General features: G+C 45.6%; 1 protein-coding gene across 2 annotated transcripts in view; it reads right to left on the bottom strand.

The window, feature by feature from the left end:
• The window catches only part of cmtm6 (CKLF-like MARVEL transmembrane domain containing 6), a 29377-nt gene extending 16606 nt beyond the window's left edge, over window positions 1–12771 (bottom strand). The window contains exons 1-2 of one of the 2 annotated variants that reach the window (XM_056286659.1): window positions 12680–12771; window positions 12359–12494 (exon numbers count right to left, since the gene is read on the bottom strand). In XM_056286659.1, the coding sequence (XP_056142634.1) occupies window positions 12359–12478 (120 nt within the window). In that variant the 5' untranslated portion in view covers window positions 12479–12494; window positions 12680–12771. The remainder of the gene's footprint in view (window positions 1–12358; window positions 12495–12679) is intronic. The other variant, XM_056286660.1, reaches the window with a different exon arrangement.
• Between the last annotated feature and the right edge of the window lie 11776 nt (window positions 12772–24547).

Genomic DNA, 24547 nt, shown 5'->3' with positions numbered 1-24547 from the left:
TCGTTATGCAACTGTGCCGTTTATAAGGGTGGGGATATGTGCAGTCAGTTGAGACTGAAGAAGTCCCTTAGATGAGTGATAAAACATTTCTCCCAATAAACGTTGTGTCCAGATGTCTGTGAATGTTCTCATTCATCCAGGTCATGGTTATCCAAAGGAGTTGAATCAAGTGCAACTGGACTTGGTATATATCCATGAAGACGTTTCACCTCTCATCCAAGAGGCTTCCTCAGTTCGTGCCTTTCTGACTAGACGAAGCTAGTCTGACTAGCTGGTGATGAGACTCAGAATTTATCCTCAGAAAGGCACGAACTGAGGAAGCCTCTTGGATGAGAGGCGAAATGTCTTCACGGATATATACCAAGTCCAGTTGCACTTGATTCAACTCATTTGGATGTCCAGATGAACGGATTCAACTTTCTGTCATAATTTTAAGTTTTAATATAAACGGGTGAGTTATATAAAAATTCACCCCCTGTACAGTTGTCATGAACGGGGAAATTAGCTATAGAGACGAAAAACTTTTTTTTAATACCTGGCTGTAAACATGGTTAATTCTGCTGTAAAGTTGGGCATTTCATCATGGGGGGGTCTATGGGGATTGCCTTGCTTTTGGAGCCAGCCTCAAGTGGCCATTCGAGAAACTGCAGTTTTTGGCACTTAATAACAATAAATTGAGTTTGTGTAGCGCTTCTCATCTGCAGAGACAGATCTTGAAGTGATTCACAGATAAAATACTATAGTAAAAGCAAAAAAACAAAAAAAAAAAACAAAACAAAAAACACTTCCACGTTGGCTTCATTTTTCAACCCCAGAGGTTGCCACACTATTATCATTGTCCTCTACAACTACACCCTTTTTTATTAGTTTTTTTACATGGTCACCATTATTACTGTCCTCTAAAGCAAGACCCCTTTTTTTCCTTTTATACATGTCAGGACACACAGATGGAGAACAGGACAGGACAACACCCCTAAACTCCATCTTGCTAACCCTGAAAGTTCACTGAAAATGAACAACTTTCACACCCCCGTCTTGACCACTGACTCCTCATCCTCTGTTCTGACACCTCTTCATCTTTCCTCTCCTATCTTTCTACTAGTTCAGGAGATCTCTTCCTTTCTTGTAAATTAAGAATATTTGTACTTTTTCCCTCTGAAAATGTGCTTTAACAGTGAAATGAAAGCTCATGGTACCTGAAAATATTTTAAAACGAGACATTGATGAAAAGATAAAAAAAGTAAAAGGCTAAGCGCAAACGGGCTAAAAAATAACTGTTACAGTGATTATTCACCCATCAGAGCAGTGCTCATCTCTTCCTCCAACACCACATGAAGACAATATATTCAGGTATCATTTGGATCTTATCGATTCTGGTAATTGAACCCAGTTCTTCTCAAATCCCAGTTCAGATGCATATTATAATTTTCAAAATGCACCAAAAGCAAAAACTACTGTTGTGTTCAAGACAACTCGGAACTTCTGACTACAGATGCCATGCATTCATGCCGTTTACTCTTGGGGGGGGGTGATATGGATGCTGTTAAATGTCTCACCATTTTATCTGCAGAATGTTTGAGCAACTTAATGTGATCTGGCTAGACTGCCTCGAAAAAAAAAACCAAAAACATGGCTAATATATTCATTCATTCATTATCAGCCACTTCCCTGGGGTCGGGTCGCGGTGGTAGCAAGCTGAGTAGGGCACTCCAGACGTCCCTTTCTCCAGCAATACCCTCCAGCTCCTCCTGGGGAATCCCAAGGCTTTCCCAGGCCAGATTGGACATGTAGTCCCTCCAGCAAGTTCTGGGTCTACCCCGGGGTCTCCCCCCAGTTAGACATGCCCGGAAAACCTCCAAAGGAAGGCGCCCAGCAGGCATCCTAATCAGATGCCCAAACCACCTCAACTGGCTCCTTTTGACGCAAAGGAGCAGCAGCTCTACTCCGAGCTCCCTCCAGATGTCCGAGCTCCTCACCCTAAGGCTGAGCCGAGACACCCTATGGAGGAAACTCATTTGAGCCACTTGTATCCGCGATCTCATCCTTTCGGTCACTACCCAAAGCTCATCATCATAGGTGAGGGCTGGAACGAAGATTGACTGGTAAATTGAGAGCTTTGCCTTCCGGCTCAGCTCCTTCTTCACCACAATGGTTTGGTACAACATCCGCATTACCGCTGATGCTGCTAAAATCTGTCTGTCAATCTCTCACTCCATCCTACCCTCAATCATGAACAAGACCCCGAGATACTTGAACTCCTTTGCTTGAGGCAACAACTCACCCCCAACCCGGAGGGAGCAATCAACCATTTTCCGGTAGAGAACCATGGCCTCAGACTTGGAGGTGCCGACTCTCATCCCAGCCATTTCACACAAACCGCCCCAGTGCGCAGTGGAAGTTGCGTTCTGATGAAGCCAACAAAACCACATCATCTGCAAAGAGCAGAGATGCAATTCTGAGGTTCCCAAAATGAACACACTCCTCACCTTGGCTGCACCTTGAGATCCTGTCCATGAATATCACAAACAATCGGAGACAAGAAGACCAACACCCACCACAACCGTGTCTGACTTTGTGCCGAGAATGCGGACACAGCTTTCACTTTGGTTATACAAGGACCGGATGGCTTGTAGCAACTGCCCCGGCACCCCATACTCCCGCAGTACCCCTCACAGAGTGCCCCAGGGTACACAGTCATAAGCCTTCTCCAAGTCCACAAAACACTACATGTAGGCTGGTTGGTCAAACTCGCATGCCTCCCTCAGCAATTCCACAAGGGTAAAGAGTTGGTCCGTTGTTCCACGGCCAGGACGGACTCCGCATTGTTCCTCCTGTATCTGAGGTTTGACAATCAGTCAGAGCCTCCTTTCCAGCACCCTAGAGTAGACTTTCCCTGAGAGGCTGAGCAATGTGATGCCCCGATAATTGGAACACACCCTCCGGTCCCTCTTTTTAAATATGGGAACCACCACCCCAGTCTGCCACTCCACAGGTACTGTCCCCAACTTCCACGCGACACTGAAGAGGCGTGTCAGCCAAAACAGCCCAACAATATCCACAGCCTTCAGCATTTCAGGGCGACTACTACCCATACCCGGTGCCTTACCACTGAGGAGCTTCTGAACTACCTCAGAGACCTCTGCCAGGAATATGGGTGGGGCTTCCCCTGAATCATCAGACTCTACCTCCTTCAATGAGGATGTGTTAGTTGGGTTCAGGAGCTCCTCAAAGTGTTCTTTACACCGCTTGAAAACATCCCCAGTGTGGGTAGGCAGTTCCCCTCCCTGGATGAACACAGCCTGAGTCAAGCCCTGCTTCCCCTTCCTGAGTCACCGGATGGTTTTCCAGAACTTCCTTGAGGCCAACCGCAAGTCCTCCTCCATAGCCTCGCTGAACTCCTCCCACACCCAAATTTTTGCTTCCACAACCGCCAAAGCCTCAGCCCTTCTGGCCTCCAGAATGGGGGCTAATATAGTCACGTTTAAATTTCACAGATTGCTATCATGAATGCAAAAAATATACGATACTAACACATCACATAATTACACTGCCAAATATACATTAAAATGAACAAAGAATGCTACCATTTTGTTCCCGTTTTTCTTACTGTGACTTCACCAGTGTTCAGATCAGATGAACCGAAGCTTTAGAAATATTCCTGAATTAAAAACTTTTTTAATATAGCACTTTTCTAAAACAATGTCACAAATATATAAAACCAGACAAGGCAAAAATAAGGGTAAGATCAAATAAGTAATAGAAAAAAATGAAAACAGTATAAACAAATAAACATTTGTAAAAACTTTAATAAAAAAAAAAGTTTTAAGATGAAATTTAAAAGAAGCTAGACACTTGGTTTGTCTTAGTTCAATAGCAAGAGAGTCCCATAGTGTGGGGGCTCTAACAGCAAAAGCCCGATCACGCTTTGTTACAAACCGAGACCTGGGAATAACCAGCAGGGCTCCATCTGCAGATCTTATTGGTCAAGAGGGTGTATACCAAGTTTAAGGCCTTAAAACTGAGCAGTGAAATTTTAAAATAAATTCGAAATATAACAGGGAGCCAGCGTAGGGAGGCAAGTACAGGAGTGATATGGTCATGCCTCCTCTTCCCGGTAATGAACCGAGCAACGGCGTTTTGTACCAACTGCAGATGGTGGAGGAAGCCCTTGCTGATACCAGAATACAGTGCATTACAATAGTCAAGCCGAGAATGGATAAAAGCATGTACAACTTTTTGCAGATCGAAAATTGATAAAAATTACCTAATTTTGGAGATCAGCTTGAGCTGGAGAAAGCGTGACTGGGCAACATGTTTGATTTTATTATGAAAACCGAGGTTAGCATCGAATATTACCCCAAGATTCCTAGCAGCCTGCTTAAGACTACTTGACAGACCACCAAGATTAGTAACAAAAGGGGTGATGTAATTTTCAGAAACTGAACAGAATGACCCCAGACTTATCATCATTAAATTTGAGAAAATTTGAGAACATCCAGAATTTAATATCAGAGAGACAAGTTGTGAGATTTGCTAGGGTGCTAGGATCTGTGGGTTTTAGAGAAATTAAGAGTCCTATTTTTCCTCTGCTGTGTGGATTAAACTATACAAAAAGTATAATAAAAAGTCTTTCTATGGGTGTGGAACAGAACTTCTAATCCTGCCAGTGTCAGTGCCTTGCTGTACACACTGAGCTCCACTGCACTGGGGATAGAACCACACACCCACCCACACAGACGCACACACAGACACTGGTTCTCCAATTACTGACCTGTAATTCTGAGTTCAACAACCATTCAATTCATTTTTTTTTTTTGCAAGTTATAGCTCATGTTTCTCTAGTTACAAGCCGTCTTGAATGCAGCACATTATCTTCAAATACAATTTTGGGCTTAACAGCAAACATACAAGTGGCATTTTAACTAAACTGATTTGCTTAAAATGTCTTTGAACTTCCCGTCCCAGTAGTTTCAATGTCTGGATTGTTAGGAACATCTGCACAAGTTAAGGTGAAACACTGTCCCGGTTTCCAGTCTTCTTCGGTCGATCCTAAAATCTTACCGGGCAGCTGCAGGGTGATTGTATTTATGTGAATCGGGACACAAGGACCCCTGAAGTGATAAAGGTAATCTGAACTAAAACCCTTCAGCTGATTCTATTGTCTAAACAAAGATCCTTGTTAAGTGAAAAATGTTAAGTTGAAATACTTCCACACCTACGCCTTGTACTTTTTACATTTTACTCATGTAAAATGATCCCACAGACAAAGGCCGAGAAATGGAGGTCAATCAATATTTAACCACTTTTAATCTAATTTGTAAAACTTTTCAATTATACTGATTCTCCAGAGACTCCCCCCCCCTCCGTGGTTACCAGATAATTTCCCCATTACAAACAGTACTATAGTTCACACTGATAAGCATGGCATATAAACAACAGCACCCGTAACAGACTAACATACTATTACAGTACCTCCTGACACACATGGTACACAAACAATAGAAACTCACAAGACACACATCACTTTACATGTATGAAAAACACAGCAATACTATCTGCACTCGTGCAGTTTGTCATGCAGTTGGGTTGCAATCATACTGTACCCAAATTGAACATCACACCAGTAGATGGCAGCACCGAGTTAGACAGAAAAGAAACGTCAATCTTTGGATTGAGTTTTTAAAGTGATTTTAATTAATCTGGTGTGTTAGTTTGGGAGCGGTTTGGGATATTACTGATTCTCTTTCTGTAAACCCACGTGTCAGTGCACGGAGGTTAAATGTGCAAGCCAGGACATGGGCCTGGAGCTCCAGTACTGAAGCAACCATGCTTCCGACACCAAATGAAGGATGTAAGACCATGAAATGCCCTTTTCTTTAGTCAGCCTCCTCCAGTTCACCAGAAGAGGAAACATAATTTTTCCAGCAGCAAAGCACTTTCACTTCCCTCTTTAAAACTTCTGAAGAAGCTGCCAGATGTCAACCTCTGGGTCATGAACTTAGCTCAGCCTTGCTCCTATACACTTAAAGAACTTCAGTGGATTCTCCGATCTTTCCTGGCATCCCACTGCTTGAATTCAATTTGAATTCTACACCAAAATACCATAGATCCCCCCCCCCCGACAAAAACCCCCCCAAAATGTCCTCCTTTAATGGAGGAGATGGATCCTGTAAAACACTCGTTTAATTTCTTCTCAAGATTTTAAGTTGTCTTTTATCATTTTAGATACAACCATGCTTAAAAACAACCATGGTCTCAACCCCCCCCCTCATATTTTCAGTGAATGAAACGAACATTGTTAAACCCAATAAGCGTGAATGTTTTGCTTTGCTTGGGTGTGTATCTGTTAAGGAGTATTTAAAAACGCTCTAACAGACCCAGGTTATCCATTCATCTAGCCATTATCCAAACTGCTTATCCTGCTGTCAGGGTCGCGGGGATGCTGGAGCCTACCCCAGCAGTCGTTGGGCAGCAGGCGGGGAGACACCCTGGAAAGGCTGCCAGGCCATCCATCACAGGGCTGACACACATATTCACACCTAGGGACAATTTAGTTCGGCCAATTCACCTGACCTACATGTCTTTGGACTGTGGGAGGAAACCGGAGCCCCCGGAGGAAACCCACGCAGACACGGGGGGAACATGTTATATGTGTGTAAATATTTGTGTGTATGTGTGGTGTTCAGAGGGTCCCCCGGTCTTATGTCCCTTGTCCCCGAGTTAAAAAAAACAAAACTTTTACACGGCAGCGCAGCACCCTCAGTAAGTTAGAGTTGATTCACAGGGTTAATGCTGTGGCCTTTAGGGCCACAATAATGGCCGACACCGGGGTTTTTTCCCCCCCAGAGACACGAATGGAAAATTCCAAATTAAAGTTCTGACTTGAGCGAGCCAAACACGGAATATCTCGAATTACCGGTTCTGAAACGGCCGATTTGAATGTCGGGGATCAAGTTCATACAACGCCGTGCAGACTGAAGTATGCCGTTTCACGGTGAACTTAACGAGCCATCTTCATCCATCACTGAAAACAGGATTCATGCTGGATTAAGGGTACAAGAAACAGCAGTGATCTTATTTCACACCAGACAAACAAAAAGGTCTTATGCGAGTATGAGTGACACCAGCGTGTTTAAAAAAAAAAAAAAAGGAACATCAGCAGCCACAAAGGACGGATGCTGGTATGCTAGAAACTTTGTGAGTTATTGTGCGAGTTTATCAAACTGTGAAGTAGCCTCGTTATCTTGCATTACAGATGTCAACTGAACTTGAATTCAATGCTTTTCCTATATTGGAGATTACACTGCAATACTTTACTACCTTACGCTATTTTTTTCCCCATTTTTAATTCACATGCATCAACATGCATTTAAGCTGCATGAATCCACTTCATAATTCAAAATGGCAATGTTTCATCTGCTTTATAGCCACACTGTTTCCTTCATTATGAATGTAGGCCTCGACTTATAATTGAGTTTCGCTCTGGAGCCAGACCTCCACCTTTCACCCAGACTCAAGACCAGGCACTCAGTCAGAACATTTCTTGGTCTATCAAGCTGCTATATAAAGACCCAGCTATATTAGCTTCAAATATGGCTGATTAACACTTATTCTTTTGCATCCACCTACAATCTTCTCACTGTGACCAGTGAAAACATCCATTTCACACAGCCTCCAGCAGTCGGACTCTTTCGCCACAAATGTCCCCTTACATATACGGTAAGGTTTATAATAGCCCATTATTCTAACATTTGGTGATATAGGATGAGAATGAGGAAGACCCTCAATACTACTGAGTATAGATATTTCCAACCCAGGTAGGGTCACTGTCCACTTCCACAGGACATCTTAGCACAGAATTATTCATATTTTTCCTCATCACCCGTATGTGTACCTGAATCAATTACATTTTGATAACACTACAAGCCAACTTTGCTTAATAAAAAAATGTCATTGGTCTCTTCCATGACGTCTTTCAAGAGCCTCCAGGTAAATCACACATGAACTTGTAAAAAAACAGCTCGACACTGAAATGGTGCAGCACCAGTGGCTTCATGACATGTTTCTTCACTGGCTATAAGTGATGTTAAATAAATATAGCATGTCCTCTGTCATTAGTATTTGAACCAAATAAACAGGAAATGAGTAACCAAAATGGAAATCGAGCCGCCTTTATTTGGGGGTAAAATACTAAGGGGGTGGTGTGGGTGATGTCGAGCTGTTAGCTAGAAAAGATTGCTGCAGATGGTGTCTGTAATAGCTGCCTGTGGTTGGGAAGGTGGTGGTGGTGTGTGGGGGGGGGTTCTTCTTCAGGGTCATGGTGCAGCACAGGTTGGTATCGCTCTTCCTTAACTGTAGCAATATTGTGCAGAATGCCACATGTCGTAATAATGTTATGACATGGAGAGTAAAGTGTGTAGCAGCTAATCTACGCATGTAAAAAGCATTTTTTTCCAGTGACTCGTTTACTTAAATAAAAGGTCAACTATTTTAGAGATGAGATGAATGCAAAGTTGAATGTTGTAGAAGATCCACAGCGATGACAAGAAAAGCAACAGAAAGGCTGTGCATAGGGCGTCCGCGTAGCATAGCGGTCTATTTCGTTGCCTACCAACCCGTGTTACCTCCGGCTTGGTCGGACGCCCCTACAGACACAACTGGCTGTGTCTGCGGGTGGGAAGCTGGATGTGGGTGTGTATCCCGGTCGCTGCACTAGCGCCTCCTCTGGTTGGTCGGGGCGCCTGTCCAGGGGGGAGGGGAATAGCGTGATCCTCCCACGTGCTATGTCTCCCTGGCGAAACTCCTCACTATCAGGTGAAAAGAAGCGGCTGGCGACTCCACATGTATCGGAGGAGGCATGTGGTAGTCTGCAGCCCTCCCCGGAGCAGCAGAGGGGGTGGAGCAGCGACCAGGGTGGCTCGGAAGAGTGGGGTAATTGGCCAAGTACAATTGGAAGAAAAATGGGGGGAAATCCCAAAAAAAGAAAGGCTGTGCATGTGAATGATTTGACAGGCAGTAGGACCATCCCGTCCCGTCCCAGACAGCTCCCCTGATTGGTTGAAGGCCATCAGGAGCAGTAATGGCTCAACCAATCCAGGGAGCGCAGGCGAGATTTTGATACGCTGACAGACACAAGTTAAAATCAGAGGCTTGATTTTCTCTCAGACCATTTGAATTACTCATAGCTGTACGAAGGATACGAAAATTTCCACAAATAACACTGAAAGAAAATTGTCTAACCCCGCTTTACGGAAATAATTCGATCATTGCAACTGCAGCGTGAGCAATTTAACCAAGCCATTTTATCACATTAAGGTCTAAATTGACACAAACATAATTAACAGGGACAGATTTTTAGCAATCATTTGATTTACTGTGCTTCGTAAACACGTTAATAAGAATTCCTCTGGAGAATTTGCTGCACACACGCACCAAAAAGTTACTGGCAAATGATACACACAAAAAACCAGCATGGCGAGCGACAGTAAACAGCCACATTGAAGGGTCGAGACTGAAACAGCGGTTACGCTCAGTAAAAATTACGAAGCTTAATATCCTTAAGTTTTGGACGGACCAAAAAAAAAAAAAAAAATAAATAAATAAATCAGAAATTAAGATATTTTCAGAAAAGTCTCAAACACAATGGTGGAAGTGGGGTCGAACACAACACAACTCCCGTTTCGTAAACCAATTATCCGACGAGTCTTGTAGACACAGATTACTGAAGAGATGGCATCATGTAAACACATGTAGACATCTTAACTGAACTATCACCTTAATTAAGTCATTAGCCTTCATCAGATAATTCACTGCATGTAAATATAGTCCCTGTTTAATTTTCGTTTGGACAGAAATTGTTATATAGAAAAGACAGAAGATGATGGATGAAAGAATGAATGAAAGAACGAAGAAGAAGAGATGGAAATGGATGATCCGCTGTGGCGACACCTAACGGGAGCAGCCAAAAGTAGTAGTAGTAGTAGTAGTTGATATAGAAAATAGTTCAGTAAAATACTTTTTATGTTTTGGTCAATAGAAATTGTTCAGTAAAAACTCTACATTTTGCAGAAAAAATTGTGGTCCTTTTTTGCCACTGTATCGAAAACAGCACATATCAACATTTTTAGTAGTGCTGAACTGAAGTTCAACATTTTGGCATCATAACCTGACTACTCCATGTCTTTGGGGACTGAAATGTAATTTAAATAACCAATGGGAGAAGTTGGAAACTGAACTGCAAACCTAGAAAACAAAGATTCCCGTCAGCTGCGTTGTAAGTTACAGGGGATTTTCAGTGGGGCCAGCTCATTTAAGCAACAGCAAACTTTAAAAGGGGTATTAATTTTTTATTTTTCATGTTTTGATGTGAAAACATGTTGGTATGGGTCCAGGATGGTGGATCTGATTGTCCTCATGATAAATTCAACGAAAAAAAAAAAAAGGGGGGGGGGCACACAGCTGCTTTGAGGGAGAAAATCTGGAAAGCACATTTTACCATCAACCCCCTTCACACTGCCTACGACATATGGGACGGCGAGACCCATGTGATGAAGACCACACGCGTGGGGTTCAGACCAAAAACGCGCACCACTCTGGGCAGACTTGTGAGAAGCTGGGGTGAGATGTTCTACTACAACATTGTCACTTCAAGTCCTACCCACATCACCATCACTGTCCTCCACATCTACACCCGTTCATATCCTTTTACACATGGACACCACCATCACTGTCCTCCACATCTACACCCCTTTAAATCCTTTTACACGTGGACCCCGCCATCACTGTCCTCTTCATCTACACCCCTTTAAATCCTTTTACACGTGGACACCACCATCACTGTCCTCTTCATCTACACCCCTTTAAATCCTTTTACACGTGGACACCACCATCACTGTCCTCTTCATCTACACCCCTTTAAATCCTTTTACACGTGGACACCACCATCACTGTCCTCTTCATCTACACCCCTTTAAATCCTTTTACACGTGTACACCACCATCACTATCCTCTACATCTACACCCCTTTATATCCTTGTATAGTCAGGAAATACAGACAAAAACTAGTGTCGAAAGGCTCTTTTAAGAAAAATAAAGCCCTTCCTCTGATCACTTGTCTTCTGAACTTGCACACCAGTGATATTCAACCATGCAACATACAGAACGCTGTGTGTAGGCACGTTTTTATTCCAACCAACATTGCACCATCTGATTTCGCTGACTAGTCTTCTTTTCTGGTTGAAGATGTGTGGGTCTGTTGAATCAAGACACTTGTGTTGTTTTGGAAGAAAAACCTGCAGACACAGTACCAGTTTACACAGCAAATCCATCCATGCGGGTACTATGGCTGTTTGGGTTTTACAGTTTAACTGTGCTAAGGTTACACACAGCCTCTGCGTGTCCTACAGTATACTGGGTATGACAACAATACCAACGATTTGATATACTTTAAAGGATCCCCACAGGGAAATGAGGCTCTGCATTTAACCCATTCCAGCTGTGTAGCTAGGAGCCGTGGGCAGCCGCCGTGCAGCGTCCGGGGACCAACTCCAGTTCGTCTTGCCATGCCTTGCTCAGGGGCACAGACAGGGGTATTATCAACCCTAACATGCATGTCTGTTTGATGGTGGGGGAAACCGGAGCGCCCAGTGAAAACCCGCCGCAGACACGGGGAGAACACGCAAACTCCACACACAGAACGACCCCCCCCCCCAGATTGGACAACCCCGGGGTTCGAACCCGCGACCTTGCTGTAAGGCGACAGTGCCAACCACTGCGCCACCGTGCCGCCCAAAAAGCGTTTGCCCTCGGTTGCAACACTCACCAGCGAGATGCTAATTAACCAATAATACTGTAACGTGCATGGATACGAAGACACGCTGGCCGGCGAGTCTGACCCTTTAATCGAGCGGTTAGCGACGTCTCCTGCGGTGCGGGCGATACGGGTTCGCGTCCCGGCCGCGGCAGTTCCCGTGGCTGCGTTGTCCCCCCGGATTCGCTACAATACTAAATAATACCAATTCTAACCCATGCAAGTGCAAAGTACACCAAGCTAACGCGAACCCATCATTAGTCCAAAAGTTGCAAGGCGATGTGCACTTGGCCATGAGACGACGTCTATCTTTGTTTTGTTTGTGTTTTTAAACTTGAAAACGCCGACGTGGCTTCGGGCTTCGTTTCAAACGGATTTGGACTTGACGTTGGCGAGGCAAAAAAACAAAAACAAAAACAAAAAACAACCCCGGGTTTCTAAAACGGCGACAACACGTCGAAGTCAAGTCTCGTCCGCGGGCAAATGTCCGCCGGGCGCCGAGCTCGCCAGCGCGTTCAGACGGCGTGCCGGAGTGAAAACCCAACTCACCACTTCCGCGACTTTCACGGCGAACCTCTTCAGGTCCAGCAGTTTGTTGGGGACGTCGAAGCAGCCGCTCTGCTTGGGCGCAGACGTCGTGGTGGAGCTGTACACTTCTGGAGAGGCCATGACGATTCACCTGCGGCTTGGATAGGCGAAGAGAAAACGAAAGAAAATACGCGACTTCTCACATCAGCTCACCCGAGCGGGGGGGAGGGAAAACAAGCCTGTCGCTAAACTCCCACATAAACGGCGGCGCCAGTAACATTAAAGGAGACTCCCGCCCGGAAACAGCCAAACAACCAGACACCAAACGGTCTTAAGACTCACCCCGAACCTTTCCTTTCTTCTCTTACGGACGGGTTTTTTGGTGTAGTCTCAATCCGACTGAAGCGCTCCGCTTCCGCATTACCCAACTTGTGTGTGTGTGTGTGTGTGTGTGTGTGTATGTGTGCGTTTAGTCCCCTCCCCGATTGCTGAACGGATTGCAACTAGTTGTAATTCAATTTGAAGTAGTAGAAAACAAACTTTTCTTGGGACAATCGGAACCAGTTAAAATACCAACACATGTCCCCTCACCCAGCAAGACCACTTAGCGCGCGTGAGACCCGTCCGGCTCGCTGCTGAGAGCCGGACGCCCCTGGAATAGACTTAGTTTTCTTATGAGCCTTTTTTACGCGGCGCTTCCAAGGCGGGAACTTTGCGTCATTAAGCCGCCTCGCCGTTCAGCGTAGAAAGTTACGGAGACGAGGGAGGGGTAGGAGGAGGAGGAGGTGGTGGGTACTGTTGTTCCGGCGTTAAGCCGGCGGCGGAGGGAGCCGCAAAACCGAATCGATGTCTGTGTGAAGGGGGCGGCTACATGTCGCGCCGCCTCTGCTTCCGGAACGCCGGCATGCTACGTACACTGGGGCGCCTTTATGCCCCCTTTGTTTGGCTCAGTGTAAAATAACGAAGGCGAGTCTATATTTGCGTACATGATTGAAGGGGTTTGAGTTATTGATTGAAAGTTGTTTTTTATGTGTCTTTGTCAGCCGATGGTACTAGAAAACATGGGCGTGTTTTACTCCAAACCTTACAAGTCAAGTCAAACTTTATTTTTATAGCACATTTCCCTGGACGGTGGAGTTTTTGGACTGTGTGGTACTGGATGGACTGTGTGGTACTGGATGGACTGTGTTGTACTGAATGGACTGTGTGGTACTGGATGGAGTGTGTTGTACTGAATGGACTGTGGATGGACTGTGTGGTACTGGATGGACTGTGTTGTACTGGATGGACTGTGTGGTACTGGATGGACTGTGTTGTACTGAATGGACTGTGTGGTACTGGATGGACTGTGTTGTACTGAATGGACTGTGGATGGACTGTGTGTTACTGGATGGACTGTGTGGTACTGGATGGACTGTGTTGTACTGGATGGACTGTGTGGTACTGGATGGACTGTGTTGTTGGCTGTTTTTGCTTTGAGCTCTGTTTTTGTATGTTTTTTGGTGGTGTTGTTTTTCGATGTGTTTTTGTCTTTTGTACTGCACTACTGTTGCCTGGGGGAAACTGAATTTCGTATCTTTTGTGTATGTACTAGTACATAGGATGAAATGACAAATCAATTGTTCCGGATTCCTGATTCATAAACACAACGTGCTTGACATAAAATGACAATACAATTGCAACTCAATCATAAAAGTGAAAATACAGATAATAAATATGCATATCAGCAGATGTTAGTGCAGAGAATATCAAAATATACAAAACAAACACGCACACCAAGAACTTAGCCGTAGGCTGTTTTTAAAAGTAAGTTTTTAAAGGTGTCCAGTGTGGTGGCCTCTCTCAGGTCCTCAGGCAGGGCGTCCCATCTACTTGGGGCATAAATACAAAATGCAGCTTCCCCCGCTTACGAGGGATGGTTAAAAGACCACTGCCATCGGACCTGAGAGTTCTTGCTGGTTTGTAAGTAATTAGCACGTCTTTTATATAGTGTGGTGCAAGGCCATTTAGCGCTTTGTATACAATCAACAGCATTTTCAAATCGATTCTAGTTTTCATGGGGAGCCAATACAGAGATCTAAGAACAGGTGTAATGTGCGCATACTTTTTGGTTCCGGTGAGAACACGTGCTGCCGCATTTTGAACTGTGCACAACTGATTTTGGGAGGCCGGTGAGTAGTCCACTGCAGTAGTCTAGTCTACTTGTTATAAATGCATGGATCAGTTTCTCACAGTCTGATTTTGATAGAACGCCCATTAGTTTTGGGATGTTTTTAGAAGACTGACCTTGTGAGATGAGTGATGTGGTTCTTAATCCGAACAAACAAACCAATGCGAACAAGCCTTTTAACAGGAACAGGAGCACTCTGTCGTTTCACTTCATGTACTTGTGCACATGAAGTGAAACGACATGCCGTTTCCCCCAGCTCACACCAGTGCGACACACAGACACAAACACATTCAAGAATTACAAGAACACACATATTCAAACTAACACATATCCAAAACAAACCAAACCAAATCAATCAATCAATCAATCAATCAATCACTGTCCAAGGGAACAAACGCCAGCCAGGATGACTGTCGGAACCGGCGGCCTGCATGGGTTAGCAGTTAGCCTAGCCTACCCCGATTACGCGTCCTGTCAGACCGCCCTCCGTGTCTCCTACTCGGTCGCAGCTCCAGGCAGGGGCCGTGGTCCCTGTGGCAACCGGACGAAGCAGACCAAGCCCTCCCAGCCAGACACCCTTGACACACCTTGACACACTCCACACGACGACCACAGTCAACGCCAGGTGAGGCCGCCGCCAGACCGCCCTCGGTGTTATCGGAACTTCCGGTCTGCGTGGGCTAGCAGTTAGCTTAGCCTGCCCTGCCTCCGCGTCCTGTCAGACCGCCCTCGGTGTAACCTCCTCGGGTGCAGCTCCGGGCAAGGCCGCGGTCCCTGGGCCCACAGCGCAGCGGACCAAGCTCTCGCAGCCAACAAACGAAGACACAAACTTAGACGCAGACGTGGACAAAGACGCCGCACCGACGGCCACTGAGTGAGGCCGCCGCAAATGTGAATTCGCGCCGCCGTCTTCCCCCACCGGAAGCGGAAACAGATTATATTATACGGTAGCGAATTCAGGGGGGCAGCCTAAAGAGTCCGGCCCGTTAGCCCACGGCTAGCGAGTCTAACTTATTCGTGGATGTTACAATACTTTATCAGAAACCCAGATTTAGTTGTCGAGTAAAGTTAGTCATTGTATTGAGAGACCCTTCAATCGTTTTGGAAGTGATGGCAGCTTCCGTTCATGTTTTTGTTTTTTGTTTTTTTGTATTTTGGTTTACATCCTAATCAGTGATTGTGCCTTTAGGCCAGTTGCTACAGAGACGTCTACCTACGTCCATTCCTTTTACTTTACATCTATTTTCAACTTGTGATTGATTTAATTTGCCTGTTTCTGTCCACTTTGAGCTTCGTCTCGTATATGAAAAGTGCTGTGAAACGTTTATTTTATCATTTATTGATACAAATAGGGCAGAAATAACGACGATGGTTTCTGCTGCAGCTACAGGGATGTCCAGCAGAGGCCAGTGTTGTCAAAGGAGTCGATTCACTGCTCCTACCTTTTCGGTGCCTGCGGGGAGCTTTGGGGGGTGGGGGCGGGTAGGGGTAGGGATGGGGGGGGGGTGGAGGGGGGGGCTTGAAGTGTTTTAAAGGAGTCTCCAGCAGTCTCCTCCGCGCTGTAGATAGGAGGGAGACTGCTGAACGGAGTCTCTGCTGGTTTGGAGGATGGCTGGACTTCTCTGCATGGAGCCCTTTTCTCGCTCAGACTCTGCGCTCACATCAATGGCGCAAATACTGATTTAAAAAACAAAAACAAAAACAAAAAAACTTTTTTTTTTTGCCAACATTTTTCCTTGGATTAATTTTCATGCAATTTTAGGTGAGTTGTTTGGCCGATCACGAACCTCTACTATCATTTTAAATTGATATGTAAAATTAGGCTTGGGCAATTTCATGTTGTTTATGAAACATTTTAGGCTTGTGTGTGAGTGTGTGTGTTTGTGTGTGTGTGTGAGCGCGCGAGAGGGAGTGCATGTCTGCATGCACGAGAGAGGGCGGAGGTCAACACATTTCCCGATCGTTAGTGAAGTAACAAGTGATGACAGTTTGTATGGTTCATAATCAGAGAATATAATTGTCATGGGGAATCTTTAAAATCCCAGACTACGGGTTTGAAAGTAAACCAGTCTCTACTTGCAGCCGGGAATGTCTGCTATAATAAGACTCACTGGAGTGCAAAACCAACTCTAATGTATAGCAGTGCATGTGTTTGTGGGAGCATTTTTTCCAAGTCAAAGCCTTTCCATTACCAGTTCATTACAGAAAAGAGATGAGGCCATTTTTGTTAGATTCCAAAACCACAGTAATCCTGACTCGTTGATGAGAGGAGAAGCGGAGGTGAAGCGAAAGAAAGGTGAAGACACAGACACCTGTCAGTACTCTCTGTAAGGACGGACTAGAGTCATAAATCACAGCCGAGGAGTCAAAGCTGGGTAAAATCAGGATTTGCAGGTTTTTTTCTGTTTGGATTGTTTGGAAATTCTGATGCATTCATACAAGTTTGGATTTATTTTTTGTTGAAGCAGTTACGTGTGGGATTATAGCGTGGCGTTGCACGGTTTGTGGTTAGATTGGGAGTTCAATATGAAGAGGAGGCTTCCCTGAAAACTTCCAGTGGGATGTGAAACAGTTTAGGGCACAGCACATAATATACATAGTATAATCTGTTTAATTTTATAATCTGTACAATCAGTTTAATGCTGTTTAAGTATAATCTGTTGCTGCCCTGTACTCAGTCTGGTAGCAGCACAAAACAAGTTTACATTGTGATGTCTGTTGCACCTACGGTCCGTGACGATCCTGCCCGAGGAAACATCTCACTCACACACGCACGCACGCACGCACGCACGCACGCACACACACACACACACACACACACACACACACACACATTCAGGTATTGCCCCGTCTGATACAGAGGAAGTAAACACCTAAGGACATTAATTAGATCTTAACAAAAATAAATTATGTATATTAACACACACCAGAGTTCATCATGTTTTCAGAATCTGCAAGTTGGTTTTGAAAAACAAGAAAACCCCTAATGCACATGGAGAGGATCTGAAGTTACCAGGAGCAGACAGGAATCACTTTATTGCTTTAATCTAGAGTCAGAGTATACAATACAATTACTCTTAAAACGAACCATAACACTTAATCCTGAACGATACTGTCTTGTACACACCCCGGCTCGGGGGCCCAGGAGAGGAAGCTGTACAGCAGGAGATGAGGATGCTCCTTAGTAATCAACACCCATGTGATGACTAAATAGGTTTGTCTGTGATAATTAGCTGAATCTGAATTAACACGTGCCATGCAATTATAAGTGTCACCCTCAGAACAGTTATGCTTGATGACTCATGACATCCCATTATACACGAAGTATTACAAACAAACAAAACAGAAAAAAATCGGTTCAAAATGGGCTAATTTAACATTAATGGTCATGGTAATGATATATATCTTTATCTTTTGCACCCCCCTCCCCTCCCTTCGTTCCTTGTCTTTCTACATTTTGCAGCAGATGGCTGTGATATCTTCATGTCGACGTAGAGTCCCCTTTTTTTTTTTGGTCTCATCTTTTTCTAATTTGTTCTTGATTCTTGTTGCGTGTCAACGCTGCAGTGTTTCACCGAGCGAAGGTCCCGCCCACCTCGTCCTGTCAATCAAACGTAGGTCACGGCTCATTGTTCAGCGCACTGAGGTATCAACGTTGTTTTGCCTTTATGTCGAAGCCGCTGCGCTTCATAGTTTCACTGTACAACTTCCAAGGACGATGTCACACGAACTGCCCGTATCTACGGGGGGGGGGGGGGGGGTACGTCATCTCCTGCATGACGTAATCCTGATGACTAGAGAAAACCTGTACAGCCAATGTGGCGTTGTCTGTGTCTGTGTTAGAGAGAGGGCGACAGACAGACAGACAGACAGACAGACAGACAGATCTCTTTCCGGAAGGAAGAGATTGGGAAATGTGGTGTCCTGGCTGAGAGCGATTGTCTTTCCTCTACATGTCCTGGACCAGCAGTCCTGTTGGATCATGGAAGGGGTTGGCTTGTCTTCTCTGTGGACTGGATGAGGTCCTGGAGTTTGGTCCTGTATCAGCACCATGTATCAGTAGACGCTCCCCGTACACTGGTCATAGAAGAGGCCACGCTTCTTGCTTGTGTCCACATCCACATGTACCCTTCTCTGTAGTTTGCACTGAAAACTAGAAGACAAATTAAAGATTTTCTAGCACAAAATTCAAAAAACAACAAAGAAACAAATAACCTGTCTCTTATTTCCCTGTAAAAGAAAGCATGACATTACTTAATAAGGTAACGTAATTATTACCGTGTTTGCCTGGTAGACCAGCGGTAGAACAATTTCCTTCGCGTCACGTGGTCATGTGACTTACAATAATAAAAAAAACCTTCGTCTACATCATGAATATAGCAAAAGGCAATATAATAATGAGCTGAACCCACAAAGTGCCCGAAATTACAGTAAACAAGATGTAAGATATTTGCATAAAAAAATCACAAAATATCACGCATACTGACTTCCGGTGTTGTTATGGCAACACGTACTGACGCCGGTCTTATCGGCGTCCGCTACAGTATTGTAACGTTCACCAATAAGTAGACACGTTGATCCTTGGTTAGCGGGTCGGACGCTTTAGTCGACTGGTTAACGTTGTCGCTTGCGGTGCGGGAGATAACGGGTTCGCGTCCCGGCTGTGGCGGTTCCCGGGCTGCCCCCTTAATTCGCTACAGTGGTGTCAGAAGTGGAATGATGAGACCAGCGGAAGCCGCGTGCGCGCAGAGGCTTGAAGGAGCTGATATCCCGAAAGAGGAGGGTAGCGTAACGTGCATGGATAAGTAGACACGTTGGCCCTTGGCTAACGGGTCGGACCCTTTAGTCGACTGGTTAACGTTGTCGCCCGCGGTGCGGGAAATAACGTGTTCGCGTCCCGGCTGTGGCGGTTCCCGGGCTGCCCCCTTAATTCGCTACAGTATGGAGGTTCCGCAAACCCGGGCGGACAGCGTTTTGTGATGCGTTGGGCATGTCACTGCCCTGCTGAGAGACCCAGAGGAGAAGCTGCTGAACAAAGACCCGGCAGAGATGTTCCGGTCAGAGAGAGAACGAAGTCTGATTCCTTTGGTAAAGCCACACCTGAACTGGGTCACTACTGTGGAGGACTCAGAGTGACAAGTGTTTGAAGGTGCATACAGACTAGTTTGTTTAATTTTATTTACAACAACAACAACAACACAGGAGTGACATACAGATAGGAGGGTAGGGGTGGGTCTGTGTGGAATATAGGAATGGAGAGATTAACTGCAGATGTGCATGGGGATGGTGTGCGGTAAATGACTGCTGTAGGGAAGCAGCTGTGTGGAGTGAGTTTAAAAGTATTTGAATTATTGATGATATTTGTGGCAGCAGTAATAGTAGAAACAAACAAAAGTATAGATAGTCGGTAGAGAATAAAGAACAAATATGAGTGGATACATGAATAAATCAAAATGAATAAGGGGAGAAAGAAATTTCAATAAATCATTATCAGAATCAGAATCATGTTTATTGGCCATGTAGGTTTGCACATACATGGAATTTGACTCTGGTTTCGTGGCTCTCTCAGTGTACTTAACATAGAGTAACACACTACAACGCAACAATCTTCAGATATATACACAAGGATTGAATATGTACAGGTGAAATAAGAGGTGACAAAGTGCAATGGTGCAGAGAATATATATCAGAGATGCTGAATAGAAGTCAGCAGGTTACTTACATACATGCCTGAGGTAGATGGACATGACAGAGCGTACCAGCATACATACAATGTGCAGTACAGTATACACAAAAATGGTTGGATTTACTTGACAGTGTTAAGCATTCATTTGAATGACAGCCTGTGGAAGTAAAGTGTTTTATGTGACACCCCTCCACCCCCAGAGTGACAACCCATCACTCTGGGGGTGGAGGGGTGTTGTGCAAGTCTTAGTGATTCCCAGCTGCTCACACATGATGAAGAAAAACCCAGATTCAACATTTCTCCCCTGGTCACTATGGATGGACTCCGGGACCCCCCAGCCTACTAAACATTCCTTCAACCAGGGCATTAATGACGGTCTCTGCCTCCTAGTCCGGCAGTGCATAGGCCTCCGACCATTTAGTGAAGTAGTCCACAGCGGTGAGTATGAAGCGGTACCCCCGTGCTGTGCATGGGAATGACCCCACAATGTCAACACCCACCCGCTGCATGGGCTTTCCCACTGGAAACTGCTGTAGCTCAGCCCTCGACTGGCCTTGTGGCCCTTTGCAAGCTGTGCAGAGGTCACAGCACCTGCAAAAGTCCTCAATGTCCCTCCTCTGACATTCCCAGTAGAAGACTTGACTCAGCCGGCAGAGCATCTTCGTCACTCCGGAGTGACCCGAGCCTGCAGAGCCATGCATGGCTTTGAGAACCACCTCCTGCATACTTCTGGGCACTACCACATAGCGCCTCTTCTCCCCGGTTGCTGGTTCCACCCAGGCTCATTGGAGGACCCCATCAAAAAACCGCAGAGTCTTGAACTTGGCCCACAGCCCTTTTGTCCACAGGAAGAGAGCTGCCACCTCTTCCCATGGTGGTCGCTGCTGCGCATCCACCCACAGCATCGCAGGCTGCAGGCGCCGGTCCTGTCTCTGCTCTGTGGACCAGTCCATAACATCCACCACCTGCAGCTCTCTGCTCACCAGTATGGCCTCCCCACACTCTTCTCTCTCCTGCCCGTATGCCCCCAGGACCAGCTCATGTTCCCTGGCTTCTCTGCGGTCACAATACCGGCAGCCCTCTGAGCTGCAAGGCCGACGAGACAGCGCGTCTGTGTTGCCATGCGGTTCTCCTGTATGGTGGGTTACGATGTACTCATAGCACTGCAACTCCTCCAACCAACGAGCCAACTGCTCCTCTGGCTCCTTGAATGTCATCAACCACTGCAAAGAGGCGTGACCAGTACATATGGTGAAAGGCTGCAGCAGTAAGGACTCAGCCTTATGTGGTATATATAGTCCTGTATTTACTAGTGCTGTTGGATGGTACTGGTTCTTTTTGTACTGATTCTGTTGGTGCCAGTTCCATTGGTACCGGTTCATTTTGTACCACCTCTGTATTTACTTGGTATGTTGGTACTAGTTCTGTTGGTACTGGGTTTTTCTTCTATTGGTTCTGTTGGACAGAAAGGATTCACTGGTAGGACATCCACTTTACTGAAGCTACAAACCATGGTGGTAATGTTAAAACCACTTAACGAGGTTAACCTGAAGGGGGGGCTTTTAAGAAGCAACAGCAACACAACATCGCAGGAAAACAGAGACCACGGATGCTCAAGAAGTCTCGTATTTTGAAGTAGCTGATTTTATTGTATCTTTAAGCTTATTGTTATTGTTGTTATTATTATTTATTTATTTATTTTAAGCTATCATTATTTATTAATTCATTTATTTATTTTTATTAATATTATTTATCGTCATTTTTCTCTCTGAGCTGCAGATAATGACATGGGTACTAACATACGTGTTTTTTAGTTAGAGTGTTAAAAAATAAATGAACAGCGAAACAATGAAACCCGTGTGTTCACTTGGTATTGAAACAAGGTCTATAAAGGGATTCAGACAGATGAAATCTGAGAACCCCAACTTTCTTTTTGTACACCTCCCCCCCTATTCCCATGGAGGAGCATCTGACGAGGTTTATTATGATAATTATCACCTGTTTTATTAAAAAACCCATGGCACCACAGGCTAAAGTCTGGCCACCTGACACAACGCCGCTTTTCGGGCAGAACTTTTTTTGTAGAACCGTTTCTCTAGAGCCGTTGTGCCCATACGGATGCATTGTAACAGCGCCCCTCCCCCCATTCAAATGGGCCCAATCCCAAGCCCCCTCAAGGCCTAAAACCCTGACGCCTCACAGACTTAATTGACGTCACCCGGCAAGTGCTTGAGTGTGAGAGGCTGCAAGCTGTGGTGCAGGCAGGAGTCACAGCGTGGGTGGGCCCGGAGAAAATCAGGTGGGGCTAGCCCGTCCATGACCAGTCACACTTAATAAATCAGGTGGGCCTAGCCCATCCAAGACCAGTCATACTTAATAAATCAGGTGGGCCTAGCCCGTCCAAGACCAGTCATACTTAATAAATCAGGTGGGCCTAGCCCGTCCAAGACCGATCATACTTAATAAATCAGGTGGGCCTAGCCCGTCCAAGACCAGTCACACTTAATAAATCAGGTGGGCCTAGCCCATCCAAGACCAATCATACTTAATAAATCAGGTGGGGCCTAGCCCGTCCAAGACCGATCATACTTAATAAATCAGGTGGGCCTAGTCCGTCCAAGACCGATCATACTTAACAAATCAGGTGGGCCTAGCCCATCCAAGACCGATCATACTTAATAAATCAGGTGGGCCTAGCCCGTCCAAGACCAGTCACACTTAATAAATCAGGTGGGCCTAGCCCATCCAAGACCAATCATACTTAATAAATCAGGTGGGGCCTAGCCCGTCCAAGACCGATCATACTTAATAAATCAGGTGGGCCTAGTCCGTCCAAGACCGATCATACTTAACAAATCAGGTGGGCCTAGCCCATCCAAGACCAATCATACTTAATAAATCAGGTGGGCCTAGCCCGTCCAAGACCAGTCACACTTAATAAATCAGGTGGGCCTAGCCCATCCAAGACCGATCATACTTAATAAATCAGGTGGGGCCTAGCCCGTCCAAGACCAGTCACACTTAATAAATCAGGTGGGCCTAGCCCATCCAAGACCAGTCATACTTAATAAATCAGGTGGGCCTAGCCCATCCAAGACCAATCATACTTAATAAATCAGGTGGGGCCTAGCCCGTCCAAGACCGATCATACTTAATAAATCAGGTGGGCCTAGTCCGTCCAAGACCGATCATACTTAACAAATCAGGTGGGCCTAGCCCGTCCAAGACCAGCCACACTTAATAAATCAGGTGGGCCTAGCCCATCCAAGACCGATCATACTTAACAAATCAGGTGGGCCTAGCCCGTCCAAGACCAATCATACTTAATAAATCAGGTGGGCCTAGCCCGTCCAAGACCAGTCATACTTAATAAGTCAGGTGGGCCTAGCCCGTCCGAGACCAATCATACTTAACAAATCAGGTGGGCCTAGCCCGTCCAAGACCAGCCACACTTAATAAATCAGGTGGGCCTAGCCCATCCAAGACCGATCATACTTAACAAATCAGGTGGGCCTAGCCCGTCCAAGACCAATCATACTTAATAAGTCAGGTGGGCCTAGCCCGTCCAAGACCAGTCATACTTAATAAGTCAGGTGGGCCTAGCCCGTCCAAGACCAGTCATACTTAATAAATCAGGTGGGCCTAGCCCGTCCAAGACCAGTCATACTTAATAAGTCAGGTGGGCCTAGCCCGTCCAAGACCAATCATACTTAATAAGTCAGGTGGGCCTAGCCCGTCCAAGACCAGTCATACTTAATAAGTCAGGTGGGCCTAGCCCGTCCGAGACCAGTCATACTTAATAAGTCAGGTGGGACTAGCCCGTCCGAGACCAATCACACTTAATAAATCAGGTGGGCCTAGCCCGTCCGAGACCAGTCATACTTAATAAGTCAGCTGGGCCTAGCCCATCCGAGACCAATCATACTTAATAAGTCAGGTGGGCCTAGCCCGTTCAAGACCAGTCATACTTAATAAATCAGGTGGGCCTAGCCCGTCCAAGACCAGTCATACTTAATAAGTCAGGTGGGGCTAGCCCATCCAAGACCAGTCATACTTAATAAGTCAGGTGGGCCTAGCCCGTCCAAGACCAATCATACTTAATAAATCAGGTGGGCCTAGCCCGTCCAAGACCGATCATACTTACTAGGTTCTGAAATGCGTATGTTCACCAAAATAGGCCTGAATGTGACACAGTTGAATCATACAAGCCTTATGCATCACCGGAGGTAATCTTACAGGCGCCCAGATGAACAGTAACAGCGTCGCCTAGTTTGGCACAGCGGCCACACACACACACACACACACACACACACACACACACACACACACACACACACACACACACACACACACA

Source organism: Lampris incognitus, chromosome 9, assembly GCF_029633865.1.
Source record: "Lampris incognitus isolate fLamInc1 chromosome 9, fLamInc1.hap2, whole genome shotgun sequence".
Lineage (NCBI taxonomy): Eukaryota > Metazoa > Chordata > Actinopteri > Lampriformes > Lampridae > Lampris > Lampris incognitus.
Note: the sequence above shows the minus strand (reverse complement) of the source record. Positions and strands in the feature narration are given on the sequence as shown.